The sequence below is a fragment of the Pyrus communis genome, chromosome 16 (genome assembly GCF_041283825.1).
Source record: "Pyrus communis isolate YQ-2024b chromosome 16, ASM4128382v1, whole genome shotgun sequence".
NCBI lineage: Eukaryota > Viridiplantae > Streptophyta > Magnoliopsida > Rosales > Rosaceae > Pyrus > Pyrus communis.
Genome location: NC_142580.1, coordinates 20,628,566 through 20,642,351, shown reverse-complemented (window position 1 = coordinate 20,642,351; position 13,786 = coordinate 20,628,566). Strand labels below are relative to the sequence as shown.

The following is a 13,786-nucleotide window of genomic DNA, read 5'->3' as shown; positions in this document are numbered from 1 at the left end:
GTTGTATGCAAGTATGCCATGTGTGGAGAAAAACCTCCTAGCCATCTCACCATCCACTTAATTTTATCAATTTCGTCCGAATCTGCCTAGTTTACATATTTGTTTTGTTTGTTTGATTTTCGTTCAAAACCAAATCCCCACTTCTCTTAGAGTGTCTAATTGGTCCAAATATGTTTTAGATTGTGTTTTTAAGAGTTTTGAGTCAAGTTAGAACCAATTTTCGTCCAGTTTGTGTTTAGGCTCAAAACTGCCCAGATTGTGTTTTTAAGGCAGTTTTGAGTGTTTTTAGCCTATTTTGAGTCTCGCGAACGTGTTTGAGTCTTTTTAAGTGAGTTTAAGTGTTTTAAAGGTCAGTTTATAGTGTTTAGCAATCCCTCCTAATCCCCGGTTTAAGAACGATCTCTACTTATTTATATGCTACAATTGTCAAAAGAGGGTTAATTTGTGTGTGAAGTTAATTTTCGCATCAGGTTCCGACTCGTGTGCAGGTCTAGTTAGTGAGATTGAGATTTGAGCTCTAGATTCAGCCGTACAGGTCACATTAGCTGACTCCGGCTGACAGATTATGTGTTGTTGATGTGGTATTACCTGAGCACTTGCATTTTACTTTGAGGTTTTGGCATAGCATTTTCCTGAGCATGACTTATATACTTATATTCTATTTTCTGGGAAGTATACAGGTTTTACAGCGACGGGTTAGAACTTATTTATGAAATGGTTTTCGAAAAACTTTGTTTTTGCCCACTCACGCTTTTGTTTTGCGCCCCTCCAGGTTCTAGTTGGCTAGCACGTTTGGTGGCTTCCCTGAGGAATTCCCCGGCATATCTGACAGACCACCACCAGTGTAGAACAGTCTTCGGGTGTGCTTTTGTTGTGTCGTTTTCTTCTGGACTGCATTAGGCTTTCTTGCTCTTAACCTAGCGTTCACACTTACGCTTGCACTTGTTCGTTGTTACCTTGTGTAAAGCTAGTTTTTATTTATTCGTACTATTTATATTATTATTTTATTAGCTTCCGCACTGTGCACATGGTTACGTCACTTCCACGTGATGGCTAGCATGCCTTGATCTCGATCGGGGTGTGTCAGTTTGGCATCAGAGCCTAGGTTTGGCAGTCCTGTGCTTTTGTGAGTATCCTAATGGTTTTGGTGTCTTCTGTCAGAATTATGCCGCCTCGCCGGGAACCACGTTGCTCTGTTGATCCTAGTTTCCTCGATATTGCTCAGCTGGGGGTAGCTATTGCTGCAGCTATTCATTCGGCGATCCGCCCTCCCCAGAGGACCCCTCTGGAGACTATGTATAATTTGGAGTTGGATAAGTTCGAAGACAACGAGGGTCACGAGGGTGCGAAGCGATGGTTAGAGCATATTGAGAAGACTTTTCGTGTTTTGCACAGTCAGGGGAATCTCCTTGTCGAGAAGTGGGTTGAGACGACATCGTGGTTTTTGGGTAAGGGGTATGCGTCCTGGTAGGAGCAGGAACTTCGTCATTTGACTCCAACTGAGAAGACTGATTGGGATGTTTTCCGAGAGTTGTTCAGGAGAAGGTTTGTGCCTCCTGAGTATATTGATCGTAAGAAGCAGGAATTCACTGAGTTGAGACAGGGGAAGTTGACAGCGAATGAGTACTACCGGAGGTTCACTGATTTGTCTCGTTATCATCCTGAGGTTGCTGGTAATCCGGCGAAGATGCTTCGTCGTTTCCGTTTAGGCACTAAGAAGAAGTGGCGTTCGATGGCGACCACTACCCACTGTGATACCTACCAGGAGTTTTATGAGATTCTACTGAGAATTGAGGATTCAAAAAATATGCCGAGCGAGAGTGAGGAGGAAGAGAAAAATGGTAATCAGAGGAAGGATGATAAGGGTAAAGGTCAGGCGTCGCTCGGACCTCATAGGACACAAAACTTCAAGAGGGGTGACACTAGTTCTAGCTCTTCTAGCGGGGGTTTTAGCGCCACTGGTCAGGGACGTGTAGGTAGGTTTGCTGGTGGTGCTAGAGGCCAGAGACAGGGTAATGCTGGTAGAGGTAGGGCCCCAGTTTGACGCACGTGTAATAATCGGCATTTTGGTGAGTGTAGATGAGGTAGCAGTGGTTGCTTTACTTGTGGGCAGATGGGACATCGGGCTGCAAATTGTCCCCAGAGTCAGCAGCAGAAGCCGCAACAGACTTTCTTGCCACCACCTGTACCGATTCAGCAGATTCCGGGTCCGGGTAGTTATGGGCAGACAGGTCGAGGTGGTGCCTACTACTATCAGGGCGATGCTGTTCCTTATGCCCCGGGACAGTATCAGTATCCCCAGAACCCATATTCCCAGGGCGGTTATCCTCCGTATTCTGGCGGCTATACGTTGTATCCTCCAGTTCTAGCAGATGGGCCTCAGTGGTTTCAGGGAGGACAGATTCAGCAGGGGGAGATTGCTACGAGTAATGCGGGGTCTTCGAGGCAGTCTGGTCAGCCTAGTCAGGGGCGTGGCACTCAGAGTCGTGGTGGCCAGACGAGCAGAGGTCGAGGTGGACGACAGCAGACCCAGGGGCGTATTCATAATATTTCTCTGCAGGATGCTCAAAATAATCCAGATTGGATCGTGGGTACGTTAAATATCCTTGGTTATTTTGCTAGAGTATTAATTGATTATGGTGTTACACATTTTTTGATTTCTCATACATTTGCTCAAGTGACGCAACCTCACCCCACACCTCTAGGGTATGATTTAGAGTTCACTATGCCTAGAGGGGAGAGATGTATTGTAGATCGTGTGTACCCAGGATGTCCAGTGATAGTGGAGGACGTGGTTATGCCAGCTGATCTTATCCCATTGGATATTGTTGACTTTGATGTGATTTTGGGCACAGATTGGTTGCATTTCAATCATGCCAATATTGATTGTTACGGGAAAGTAGTTTCGTTCCATCGTCCTGGACTACCTGTGGTTACTTTTGTGGGCGAGCAGAGTGGGGTGAGACATGGTGTTATTTCAGCCTTGCGAGTGAAAAGGTTGTTGTCTAAAGGTTGCCAGGGGTACTTAGCTCATGTGGTGTTGGATGAGGCTGCTCTTAGCAGAGTTGAGGATGTGAGGGTAGTCAAATATTTTCCCGATGTTTTCCCTGAGGATTTACCTGGTTTATCGCTAGACCGAGACATGGAGTTCACTATTGAGTTGCTTCCAGGTACTAATCCTATTTCCTTGACTCCTTATCATATGGCTCCCGCTGAGTTGAGGGAATTGAAAGTTCAGTTGCAGGAATTAGTGGATAAGGGTTTTATTCAGCTTAGTACTTCCCCTTGGGGAGCTCCAGTATTGTTTGTAAGGAAAAAAGACGGAACTTTGAGGCTATGTATTGATTACAGGCAATTGAATCGGGTGACGATTAAAAACAGTTATCCGTTGCCGCGTATTGATGACTTGTTCGATCAGCTTCGAGGTGCTTGTGTATTTTCCAAGATTGACTTGAGGTCTGGATATTATCAGCTGAAGATTAGTAGGGATGACGTTCCTAAGACGGCGTTCAGGACTCGTTATGGTCATTACGAGTTTCTGGTTATGCCATTTGGGTTGACGAATGCACCAACTGCTTTTATGGATTTGATGAACCGGGTGTTCCAGCCATATTTGGATAGGTTTGTTATTGTTTTCATCGACGACATTCTGGTGTACTCTAAATCTAAAGCGGAGCATGTTCGACATCTTACTTTGGTGTTGAAAAGGTTGAGGGAACACCAATTGTATGCTAAGTTTAGCAAGTGCCAGTTTTGGTTAGACCAAGTTGCGTTTTTGGGGCACATCATTTCAGCTCAGGGTATTTTGGTGGATCCTCAAAAGGTCGCAGCTGTGGAGAAATGGGAACAACCGTGAACCGTCACTGAGGTGAGGAGTTTCCTTGGTTTAGCAGGGTATTATCGACGGTTTGTTAAGGATTTTTCTGTGATTGCCTTACCACTACCGAGATTAAAGAGGAAAGACGTTAAATTTGAGTGGGATGATAAGTGTGAACAGAGTTTCCAGCAGTTGAAGTATTGTCTCACTCATGCACCTGTTTTGGCACTCCTGGACGATAGTGGTGATTTCGAAGTTTATAGTGATGCTTCTTTGAATGGTCTGGGATTGAATGGTCTGGGATGTGTGTTGATGCAGCATGGTAGGGTGATTGCTTATGCTTCACGATAGTTGAAACCCTATGAATTGAATTACCCTACACATGATTTAGAGTTAGCAACCATTGTTTTTGCGTTGAAGTTGTGGAGACACTACCTTTATGGAGAGAAATGTAAGATCTTTACAGATCACAAGAGTCTTCAGTATCTCTTTACGCAGAAAGATCTTAATCTTCATCAGCGGAGGTGGATGGAGTTGCTCAGTGATTATGACTGCACGATTGATTATCACCCTGGTCGTGCAAATGTAGTTGTTGATGTACTTAGCAGGAAGTCTCAGGGCCATATCAATGCGTTGTACGCTAGTCGTATTCCTCTTCTGGCAGACTTACGTTTTAAGGGAGTGAGGTTGGAAGCAGAAGATCGAGATATGGCTTTACTTGCTAATTTTCAAGTTAGGCCAATTTTAGTTGATCGGGTGCTTGAAGCTCAGGTGGCTGATAGGGAAACTCAAGAATTGATCCAAGCTCGAGATCGGGGAAGGAGGAAAGACCACATAGTTCGTGATTCGGATGGCATGTTGATGCAGGAAGGTAAGATGTTTGTGCCTAATAGTTTGGATTTAAAGAAAGCAATTCTCGATGAAGCACATATCTCGGCTTATGCCATGCATCCAGGAGCTACTAAAATGTATCATACCATTCGACCGTTTTATTATTGGCCGGGTATGAAGAGGGAAATAGCTGAGTATGTGAGTAGGTGTGCTGTTTGTCAGCAAGTTAAGGCGGAAAGGAAGAAGCCGTTTCGGTTGTTGCAGCCGTTTCCTGTTCCAGAGTGGAAATGGGAAAATATTACTATGGATTTTGTGTACAAGCTTCCGCGTACACATAATGGCTTTGACGGCATTTGGGTGATTGTTGATCGGCTTACTAAGTCAGCACATTTCATTCTAGTGAGAGAGAAGTATTCTTTGGGCCGATTAGCGGAGTTGTTCATCTCAAAGATTGTGAAGTACCATGGTGTCCCTGTGAGTATTGTCTCAGATCGTGATCCACGATTTACATCTAAGTATTGGGTGGCGTTTCAGGAAGCTTTGGGTACGAGACTACTTTATAGTACAGCGTATCATCCTCAGACGGACGGACAGTCAGAGAGAACCATTCAGACTTTGGAGGATATGTTGCGAGCTTCGGTATTACAGTTTGGTGATGCTTCGCATAAGCGGTTGGATTTAATGGAATTTGCCTACAACAACAGCTTTCATTCGAGTATCGGCATGGCACCATTTGAGGCATTGTATGGCAGATCTTGTCGCACACCGTTGTGTTGGTCAGAGGTCGGAGAAAGAGTTTTGGTGGGTGTGGAGATCGTTGAGGAGACTACTCAAAATGTTCAGGTAATTAAGTCTAACCTAAAGGCAGCCCAGGACAAGCAAAAGAGTTTAGCAGATCGGCATGCTACTGACAGAGTGTATGAGGTTGGCGATTGGGTATTTCTGAAGCTTTCACCATGGAGAGGCGTGGTACGGTTTGGAAAGAAAGGCAAGTTGAGTCCCAGGTACATTGGACCATATATGGTCACTGAGCGAGTTGGCGAGGTAGCTTACAAGTTAGAGTTGCCTCCGGAGTTGGCTAGAGTACATAACGTTTTTCACGTGTCCATGCTTCAACATTATGTTGCTGATCCGTCTCATGTGATACCTCCTCAACCCTTGGAAATTAATCCGGATTTGACCTATGATGAGGAACCAGTGACGATACTAGATTGGAAGGAAAAGGTTCTGAGGAACAAGACAGTGAACTTAGTAAAAGTTTTGTGGAGAAATCATTTTGTGGAGGAAGCTACGTGGGAAACAGAAGATCGGATAAGGGATTTGTATCCTCGGTTGTTCTTTGATCACTAGGGGTTCGTTGTATGGTTGTTTTGAATTTTGGGACGAAATTCTTATAAGGTGGGTAGGTTGTGACAGCCCGTTCCGAAAATTTTAAAACGTACGTGTGAAAAGACGATTTTGCCCCCAGTGTGATTTTTACGTTGTGCGGTTGTTTTGAGCTTGGTGTGGCTGGTTTTACACCACACATTTTCCCCCACACCTTCCCTTCACCCTTTCCCCTATCCCTGCACCCATCCCGTGTCATTTCCCTTCCCATTTTCATACCCATGTGTACGGACACACTCCAAAACCACCCAAATCTTCACAGATCGAAGAAACAAAGTACATATCCATGCTCGTGAGTTCCATTAGAGTCCCACCATACCCATTTCAGGTAAGGATACCTTCGTTTTCACGTCGAACTCGAGATACCCGATTTTTGGTATTATTCATGCACACGTAAATTCTTATGTTTTTGGGAATTTCAAGCTTGTAGGAAGCTTGGTGAGGTCCTTAGAAGGCTCGGGGTGGTTCGTTTGAAGGTTTTGGACGTCGGGATCGTGAGTTTCGAGGTTGGCCGGAGTTGGGGGTATTTTCCCGGCGAGATTTCGTGGATTTTAGCACTTGAAAGTGGTATGATTTTGTTCCTCTCGTTGTAAGCTTCAATTTGGTACCAATTTTGTGAAATTTGGTTGAAAAACGAAGAACATATCACGATTTGAAATTTTCCTGATTTTCCGGCGCCGACGACGGCGCCGGAGCCTTGCCGGAGAAGACGACGGAATATTCCGTCAGTTTGGACGGAATATTCCTAACGCCGTTGACGGAATCCGTTAAAGTTAACGGAATATTCCTGACGGCGTTAACTGACGCCGTTAGCGTGCCAGGTACGTGCCTGCGCGTGGCCGGCGCGTGTGGCCGTGCCTTGGCCAGTGCGTGGGGGCGCGTGCGGCGGTGAAAAATTTTTCTAAAAATTTGGGGATGTTCCTGAGGTTAAGTAGATCACGTTGGTGTATTCATACACCCCATTTGAGCATTGTATGAGAAGTTATTTCTTAAGATTGGTTATGTGCTTTAAAATTAACGTTTTTATAGTTGTTTCGCATATAGGTGATACCTATCCCAAGGACGAGCGTGGTCACTCGAGGCAGGGGGGTTACGACCCTTCCACATACCAGTGAATGGGCTTTTGGTTTTCCGTATATACCTATATACTTATATTTTCCCATAAATTGAATTAGAACGTTTAATTGTTTATATGCCATGCCTATAGTTTGCCGTTGTTTATGCATTGTTAATTGTTTATATATATATATATGTATGTTTGGTGCTGCGGACGCACAGGTAAGTGCCAGGTGAGTTGTGATTTATGTTTACATTCAGTAGTGATTTGAGATGCATAGAGAGCTCATAACCTGCACCCCCGGTGTCAGTGCTCCTGTCCAGAGTTGGGCACAGTCCTTCACGTGATGTTCACCTCCCGCACCACACACTCAGCTTGGATGCAAGTTAGGTGCACAGTCCTGTCGTACAGACCACTCTAGGTGGTTCCGACTCGTAGGTGACCCAGATTATTGGCCCAGCCTTCACGTGATCGTACCACTTCAGCGTATATATATATATATATATATATATATATATTACACCCAGGCTTGTCGTACAGACCACTTTAGGTGGTTCCGACTCGTGTGCAGGTCTAGTTAGTGAGATTGAGATTTGAGCTCTAGATTCAGCCGTACAGGTCACATTAGGTGACTCCGGCTGACAGATTATGTGTTGTTGATGTGGTATTACCTGAGCACTTGCATTTTACTTTGAGGTTTTGGCATAGCATTTTCCTAAGCATGACTTATATACTTATATTCTATTTTCTGGGAAGTATACAGGTTTTACGGCGACGGGTTAGAACTTATTTATGAAATGGTTTTCGAAAAACTTTGTTTTTGCCCATTCACGCTTTTGTTTTGCGCCCCTCCAGGTTCTAGTTGGCTAGCACGTTTGGTGGCTTCCCTGAGGAATTCCCCGGCATATCTGACAGACCACCACCAGTGTAAGACCACCTTCGGGTGTGCTTTTGTTGTGTCGTTTTCTTCTGGACTGCATTAGGCTTTCTTGCTCTGAACCTAGCATTCACACTTACGCTTGCACTTGTTCGTTGTTACCTTGTGTAAAGCTAGTTTTTATTTATTCGTACTATTTATATTATTATTTTATTAGCTTCCGCACTGTGCACATGGTTACGTCACTTCCACGTGACGGCCAGGATGCCCTAATCTCGATCGGGGTGTGTCATTGAAGGCCTTCTCACACTCCTCATCAAACTTGAATGGTACATCCTTTTGGAGAAGTCGGCAAAGGGGGTTGGAAATCTTTGAAAAGTCCTTGATGAATCGCCCATAAAATCCTGCATGTCCAAGAAAAGAATGAACCTCTCTAACCGAAGTAGGAGAGGGTAAGTAGTGTACAAGATCTATTTTTTATTTATCAACCACAATCCCTTTGGCCGAAATTATATGCCCTAAAACTATGCCTTGTTTTACCATGAAATGACATTTTTCCCAATTTAAAACAAGGTTAGTTTCAATGCATCGTTCTAAGATTAAAGTGAGATTATGTAAACAATCATCAAACGAATCACCAAATACACTAAAATCATCCATGAAAACTACAATTATCTTCTCCACAAAATTTGAAAATATACTTCATGCATCTTTGAAAGGTGGCAGGTGCATTGCATAAACCGAATGGCATGTGACGATAAGCAAAAGTACCAAAGGGTGATGTGATAAATAATAGCACACAAATTAAACCCCTTTTTTGACAATTCTAGTAAAGATATAAGTAGGGATCGTTCTAGGCCAGGGATTAGGAGGGATTGCTAATCTAATGAAAACTGACTCAAAAATACAAAACTAGGCTTGAAAACACTTAAATAGACCCAAAGACTCTTAACTAAACTTATATGACTCAAAACAAACTTAAAAGACTCAAAACAACACAAAACAATCAAAAGGACTCAATCTAGACTCTAGGACTCAATTTGGACGAAAATAGAATTGGTTTTGACTCAAAATACTTAAAAACACACTTTAGGACAGATTTGAAACAAGTAAGTAAAAAGTATTGGGTTTTGGACGAAATTAATGTAAAAATAAGTAACTAAAAGACTTAAATGCAATTTGGACGAATTTGAGAAAAACGATGGATGATTAGATAGCTAGAGGATACTTTTCCACACATGATACATTCAAACAAAAATTGATTGCCAGTTGCTTTTTCGATAAACCATGAACCTCAACACCTCAGATTAACCGTGACATCACTAATTAACCCTCAGATTTTCCTTAAATTATTGGATTGGATGGCATCATATGACAACCCAAAGCATTCTTCAAAAGTTCTCTACATGACATCATAATAGAGATACAATCAAAGATCATTACGTTCTATGAAAATCATAAGTATTGACAAAACACTTGTAACTATGACATCATAATACTCATGCTAGAAATTTACTTAACATGATTGTGAAAACAACCTTAACTACTTGTGAATATAAGTTCGTGACGATTATGTGTAACTCCCTTATATTCTAGCACCAAATTCAAGCATGCAAATTAAGTAGGCCTCCTTAATCAACATACAAGAATAAGTTATCCATCAAACGGTTAAGTAAATTGCATTCACAATTTATGAAATCACAACTGGAACTAATTAATTCATATCATAAATATAATTATGGTTTCTAAGCCTCCCCTAGCTAAAACGAGTTTGGCCTCTCATGTTCACAACAAAACAAAGGAAAATTGAATTAAACATTGAAAACAAAAGATAGATTACACCTAAAAACGTTCCAACACTCCAACTTGAAAGCACAAACGTCCAAGGCTTCTTCTTCTGTTCTTCTTCCTTGCAAAGTTGCGGCACAAGAGTCTAGGGGTGATTTTGGATGGATTTCGGGGTTAAAGATGGATTTAGGTTGGTAGGGTGGTGCGGCAAAGGTTAGGGATGATGTATGGGTGTTTGGGTGGAGGTATGGAAGTGTGGGAATGGTGGAAGAAAGGTTGAAAGCTGGGGCAAGAGCTTAAGTGTTTTGTGAATGATGGCTGATTGTGTGGGTCAATGATTAGGGTTGGATAAGGGTGCGGCTTTGGGTATTTATTTGAAGGAAGGAATCTTAACTTTTATTACATAGTTTAGGAAAGGATTAGACCCCAAATCCATAAGGAAAATGAGACATAAGGTCAGAAGGGAAAAGGAAAGAAACTTGCGGCAATAAATTGTAAGAAAGGGAATGTGTTTTAAGGCTAAAATAAGGCAAAGATTTAGGATAGAAGAAGGTATGTAAGGTGTGGCTGAGAATGGGGTCAAAGAGGAATGTGATTTTGTGACACAAATTAAGGAATAACCCCTCCCCTTGCACAGCAAGGAAAGGCAAGCATAGGCAATGCACGACAAGGACAATAAGGTTGCAAAGAAGGCTTGTTTTGTGTCCTAAAATGTATAAGAGTCTTCAATGTTGCTGGAACATAAGGTCTTTTAGGATTAGGAAAGGTTAAACCAAAATAGGAAACCTTGGCTTAACTTTCCTACTTCAAGTAGGAAACCTTCTTTGATTAGGAATCCTTTTTTGATTAGGAATCCTTCTTTGATTAGGAATCTTAACATCTTTAGGTCTTCAATTTCGTCCATTCCTTTTGCTCCAAGCATATGCTATCCATTCCAAGTCCAATTTTGCTCCAAAAGGCTCCAAAATGCACCTTCTTGCTTTCTTAGCCAAATGAACCTATAAATGCACAAAAATAGCTTAAAATACTAAAATAACTATGACCTAACAACATAAATGTAAGAAAACAAGCTAACTAAGTCGCCCAAATATGCTCCTATCAAAGGGACACGTGAAAGTGGTCTTTTCTTTGTCATCCGGAGATATGTCAAATTGATTATATCTCGAATAACCATCAAGAAAACAATAAAAAGAATGATCGGCTAACCTTTCAAGCATTTGATCAATGAACGGCAAAGGGAAGTGGTCCTTCCTTGTGGTGGTGTTGAACTTTCTATAATTAATGCAAACTCTCCAACTTGTTTGGATACGTGTTGGCACAAGCTCATTCTCGACATTCTTCACCACCGTCACTCCAGATTTCTTTGGCACAACTTGAACTGGTGAAACCCAACGACTATCCGAGATAGGATTAATCACTCCACAATTAAGTAATTTGATAACCTCTTTCTTCACAACTTCCATCATTGGAGGGTTGAGTTGACGTTGAGCCTCTCGAGTTTGTTTAGCCCCCTCTTCTAGAGGTATGCGATGCATGCATGTTGTAGGGCTAATTCCCTTAATATCGGCCAAGGTCCATCCTATGGCTGTTTTGTGCTCTTTCAACACTCGAGCCAATTTCTCCTCCTCTATTGCTGTAAGTGATGAAGAAACAATGACGGGCAACGTTTCTTTGTCTCCCAAACAGACATACTTCAAGTGACTTGGCAATGGTTTAAGTTCAAGAACGGGTGCCTGAATCACTGAAGGTAACAACTTGTTAGTAGAAACAGGAATTAAAATTGGGTTAAGGGGCTTACTTTGATATTGTGGCGATGATTCAAGTGCAGCCACCATCTCGCCAACTTCATCATTATGCATGGCCAGGTTGGGTGTTAAACACAATCATTCGGCAATTGTTGTTTCAAATGGGTCTTTGTCCAACGAATCAAGGAAGTTCTGCGCCAATGAATCAAATATATCAATAGAGAAACAAGAATGATCATCCTTAGGATATTTAATAGTTTTAGAAAGATTGAAATCAATAACTTCCCCATCAAATTCCATCGTTAAAGTCCCTTTGAACACGTCGATCTTGGTACGGGCTATTTTCATGAAAGGTCTCCCAAGTAGGATCGGCAATGGTGTAGAATGGGTTGAATCTTCCATGTCAAGCACATAAAAGTCCGTCGGAAAGATCAAATTGTTAACCTACACCAAAACATCTTCCAAAATTCCTTTTGGATAGGCATTAGAATGATCAGCCAATTGAATAATCACACCATCGTCTTTAAGCTCTCCTAAGTCCATAGATGCATAAATTGAGTAAGGCATGACATTAATTGAAGCTTCTAAGTCTAACATAGCATGTTCAAACTTAGTATTTCCAATAACACAAGGGATTGTAAAACTACCCGGATCTTTGCATTTAGGTGGTAGTTTTCTTTGTAACACTGCCGAAACATTCTCACTTACCTGGACCACCTCTTTGTTTGAAATCCTCTTCCTTGTTGTGCATAGCTCTTTCAAGAATTTAGCGTACTTAGGAACTTGCTTGATTGCATCAAGGAGCGAAATATTGACTTGAACTTTCCTAAAGGTTTGCAGAATGTCCTTCTCATTCTCTTCTTTCTTTGATTGCCTAAATCTGTCAGGAAAGGGCACATTTAGTGGAATAGAACTTGACAAAGTCAAATTTGGACTTACCTTAGTGGTGTTGGACGATTTTGGGACAGTAGGTGGTTGCGGCAAGGTTTGTTCCACCCTTGCTGTGGCTTTTGCTCCTTGATCATCCTCATCTTGCAGCAGCGTGTCCTCTTCTTGGCTTGTTTTTTAGACAGTTTTGGGGTGGTTCCAACCTCCTTACCACTTCTCAACGTGATTGCCTTGGCGGTTTCAAAACCTCCCTTTGGATTGACGATTGTTGAACTAGGCAATTTACCTTCCTCTCTGAATTGGCCCATGAATTCCGCCATTTGCCCCATTTGTTTCTTCAATTCGTCCATCTCCTTTGCTTGATTTTGATAGCCCTGCGACAAGGTAGTTAGTAATTGAAGAACATTATCATTATTCATTGACAAACTTAAATTTGGTTGAGTAGGTTGAGATTGTGGGAATGGTTTTTGATATATCCCAAGGGGTGGTCGAAATCCTCCTCCATTGCCGTGAGTTTGGGGTTGTTGAGGCTCCCTGCACTTGAAATTTGGGTGATCTCTCCATCCCGGATTGTATGTATTTGAGTATGGATCATTCCTTTGTGGATTTTGGCCTTGATAACCTATGGCATTGGCGCTTTCCCATCCTCCATTCTCTATCAATTGAGGACATTGATCATTGGAGTGCCTTTGCACAGAGCACAGGCCACACATACTTGGTGTACTTCCTTGCACTTTGGATCCTTCAACAACCTAAGACATGATGCGAGAATTATACGCACACAAATTAAACCCTCTTTTTGTCAAATTGTAGTAAGTATGTAAGTAGGGATCGTTCTGGACCAAGGATTATGAGGGATTGTTAATCACTTGGATTCGACTCAAAAACGTAAAAACACAATATAAAACACTATGCTCGACTCAAAGAATGCAAAACTAAACTTTAAAACACTAAAACAAACCAAAAGACTCAAACATCACCCAAAACACTCAAAACTGCCTTAAAAACACTTTCTGGGCAGTTTTGAGCACTTTGGTGAATTTGGACGAAATTATGTAATAACTTGAATCAAAACACATAGAAACATAAACTAAGACACTTTCTAACTAAATTGGACAATAAAGTAAAGGGGGATTGAGTTTTGACGAAATTAAACGAAATGAACAAATTGTAATTAAAGCAGAATGTAAATATGAATATGATGAAAGTATGGATGAATGCTAGCTAAGGGGTTCATCTCCACACATGTTACACTTGCATAATAAAACGATTTCCAATTGCATTTCAATAAACCATGAATTCTCAATGCTCCAAGTTAATTAGGTCCGCTTAAATTAACTTTCAGATTTCCCTAGATTCATTGGATTGAATGGAATACGCATTACAACCAAATTATT

The 13,786-nt window shown here is 41.8% G+C and overlaps 1 protein-coding gene across 1 annotated transcript; it reads left to right on the top strand.

Annotated features, from left to right (window-relative positions):
• Positions 1–5,371: 5,371 nt before the first annotated feature.
• LOC148690127 (uncharacterized) lies at positions 5,372–5,998 on the top strand. The gene has a single exon (XM_088687190.1). It carries the CDS (start codon positions 5,372–5,374, stop codon positions 5,996–5,998), a length of 627 nt encoding a protein of 208 aa, XP_088543316.1.
• Positions 5,999–13,786: the final 7,788 nt, after the last annotated feature.

What these genes read in the sequence shown, in the direction of transcription:
- LOC148690127 (XM_088687190.1), top strand. Translation starts at nt 5,372, where the DNA reads ATGGCACCATTTGAGGCATTGTATGGCAGATCTTGTCGCACACCGTTG.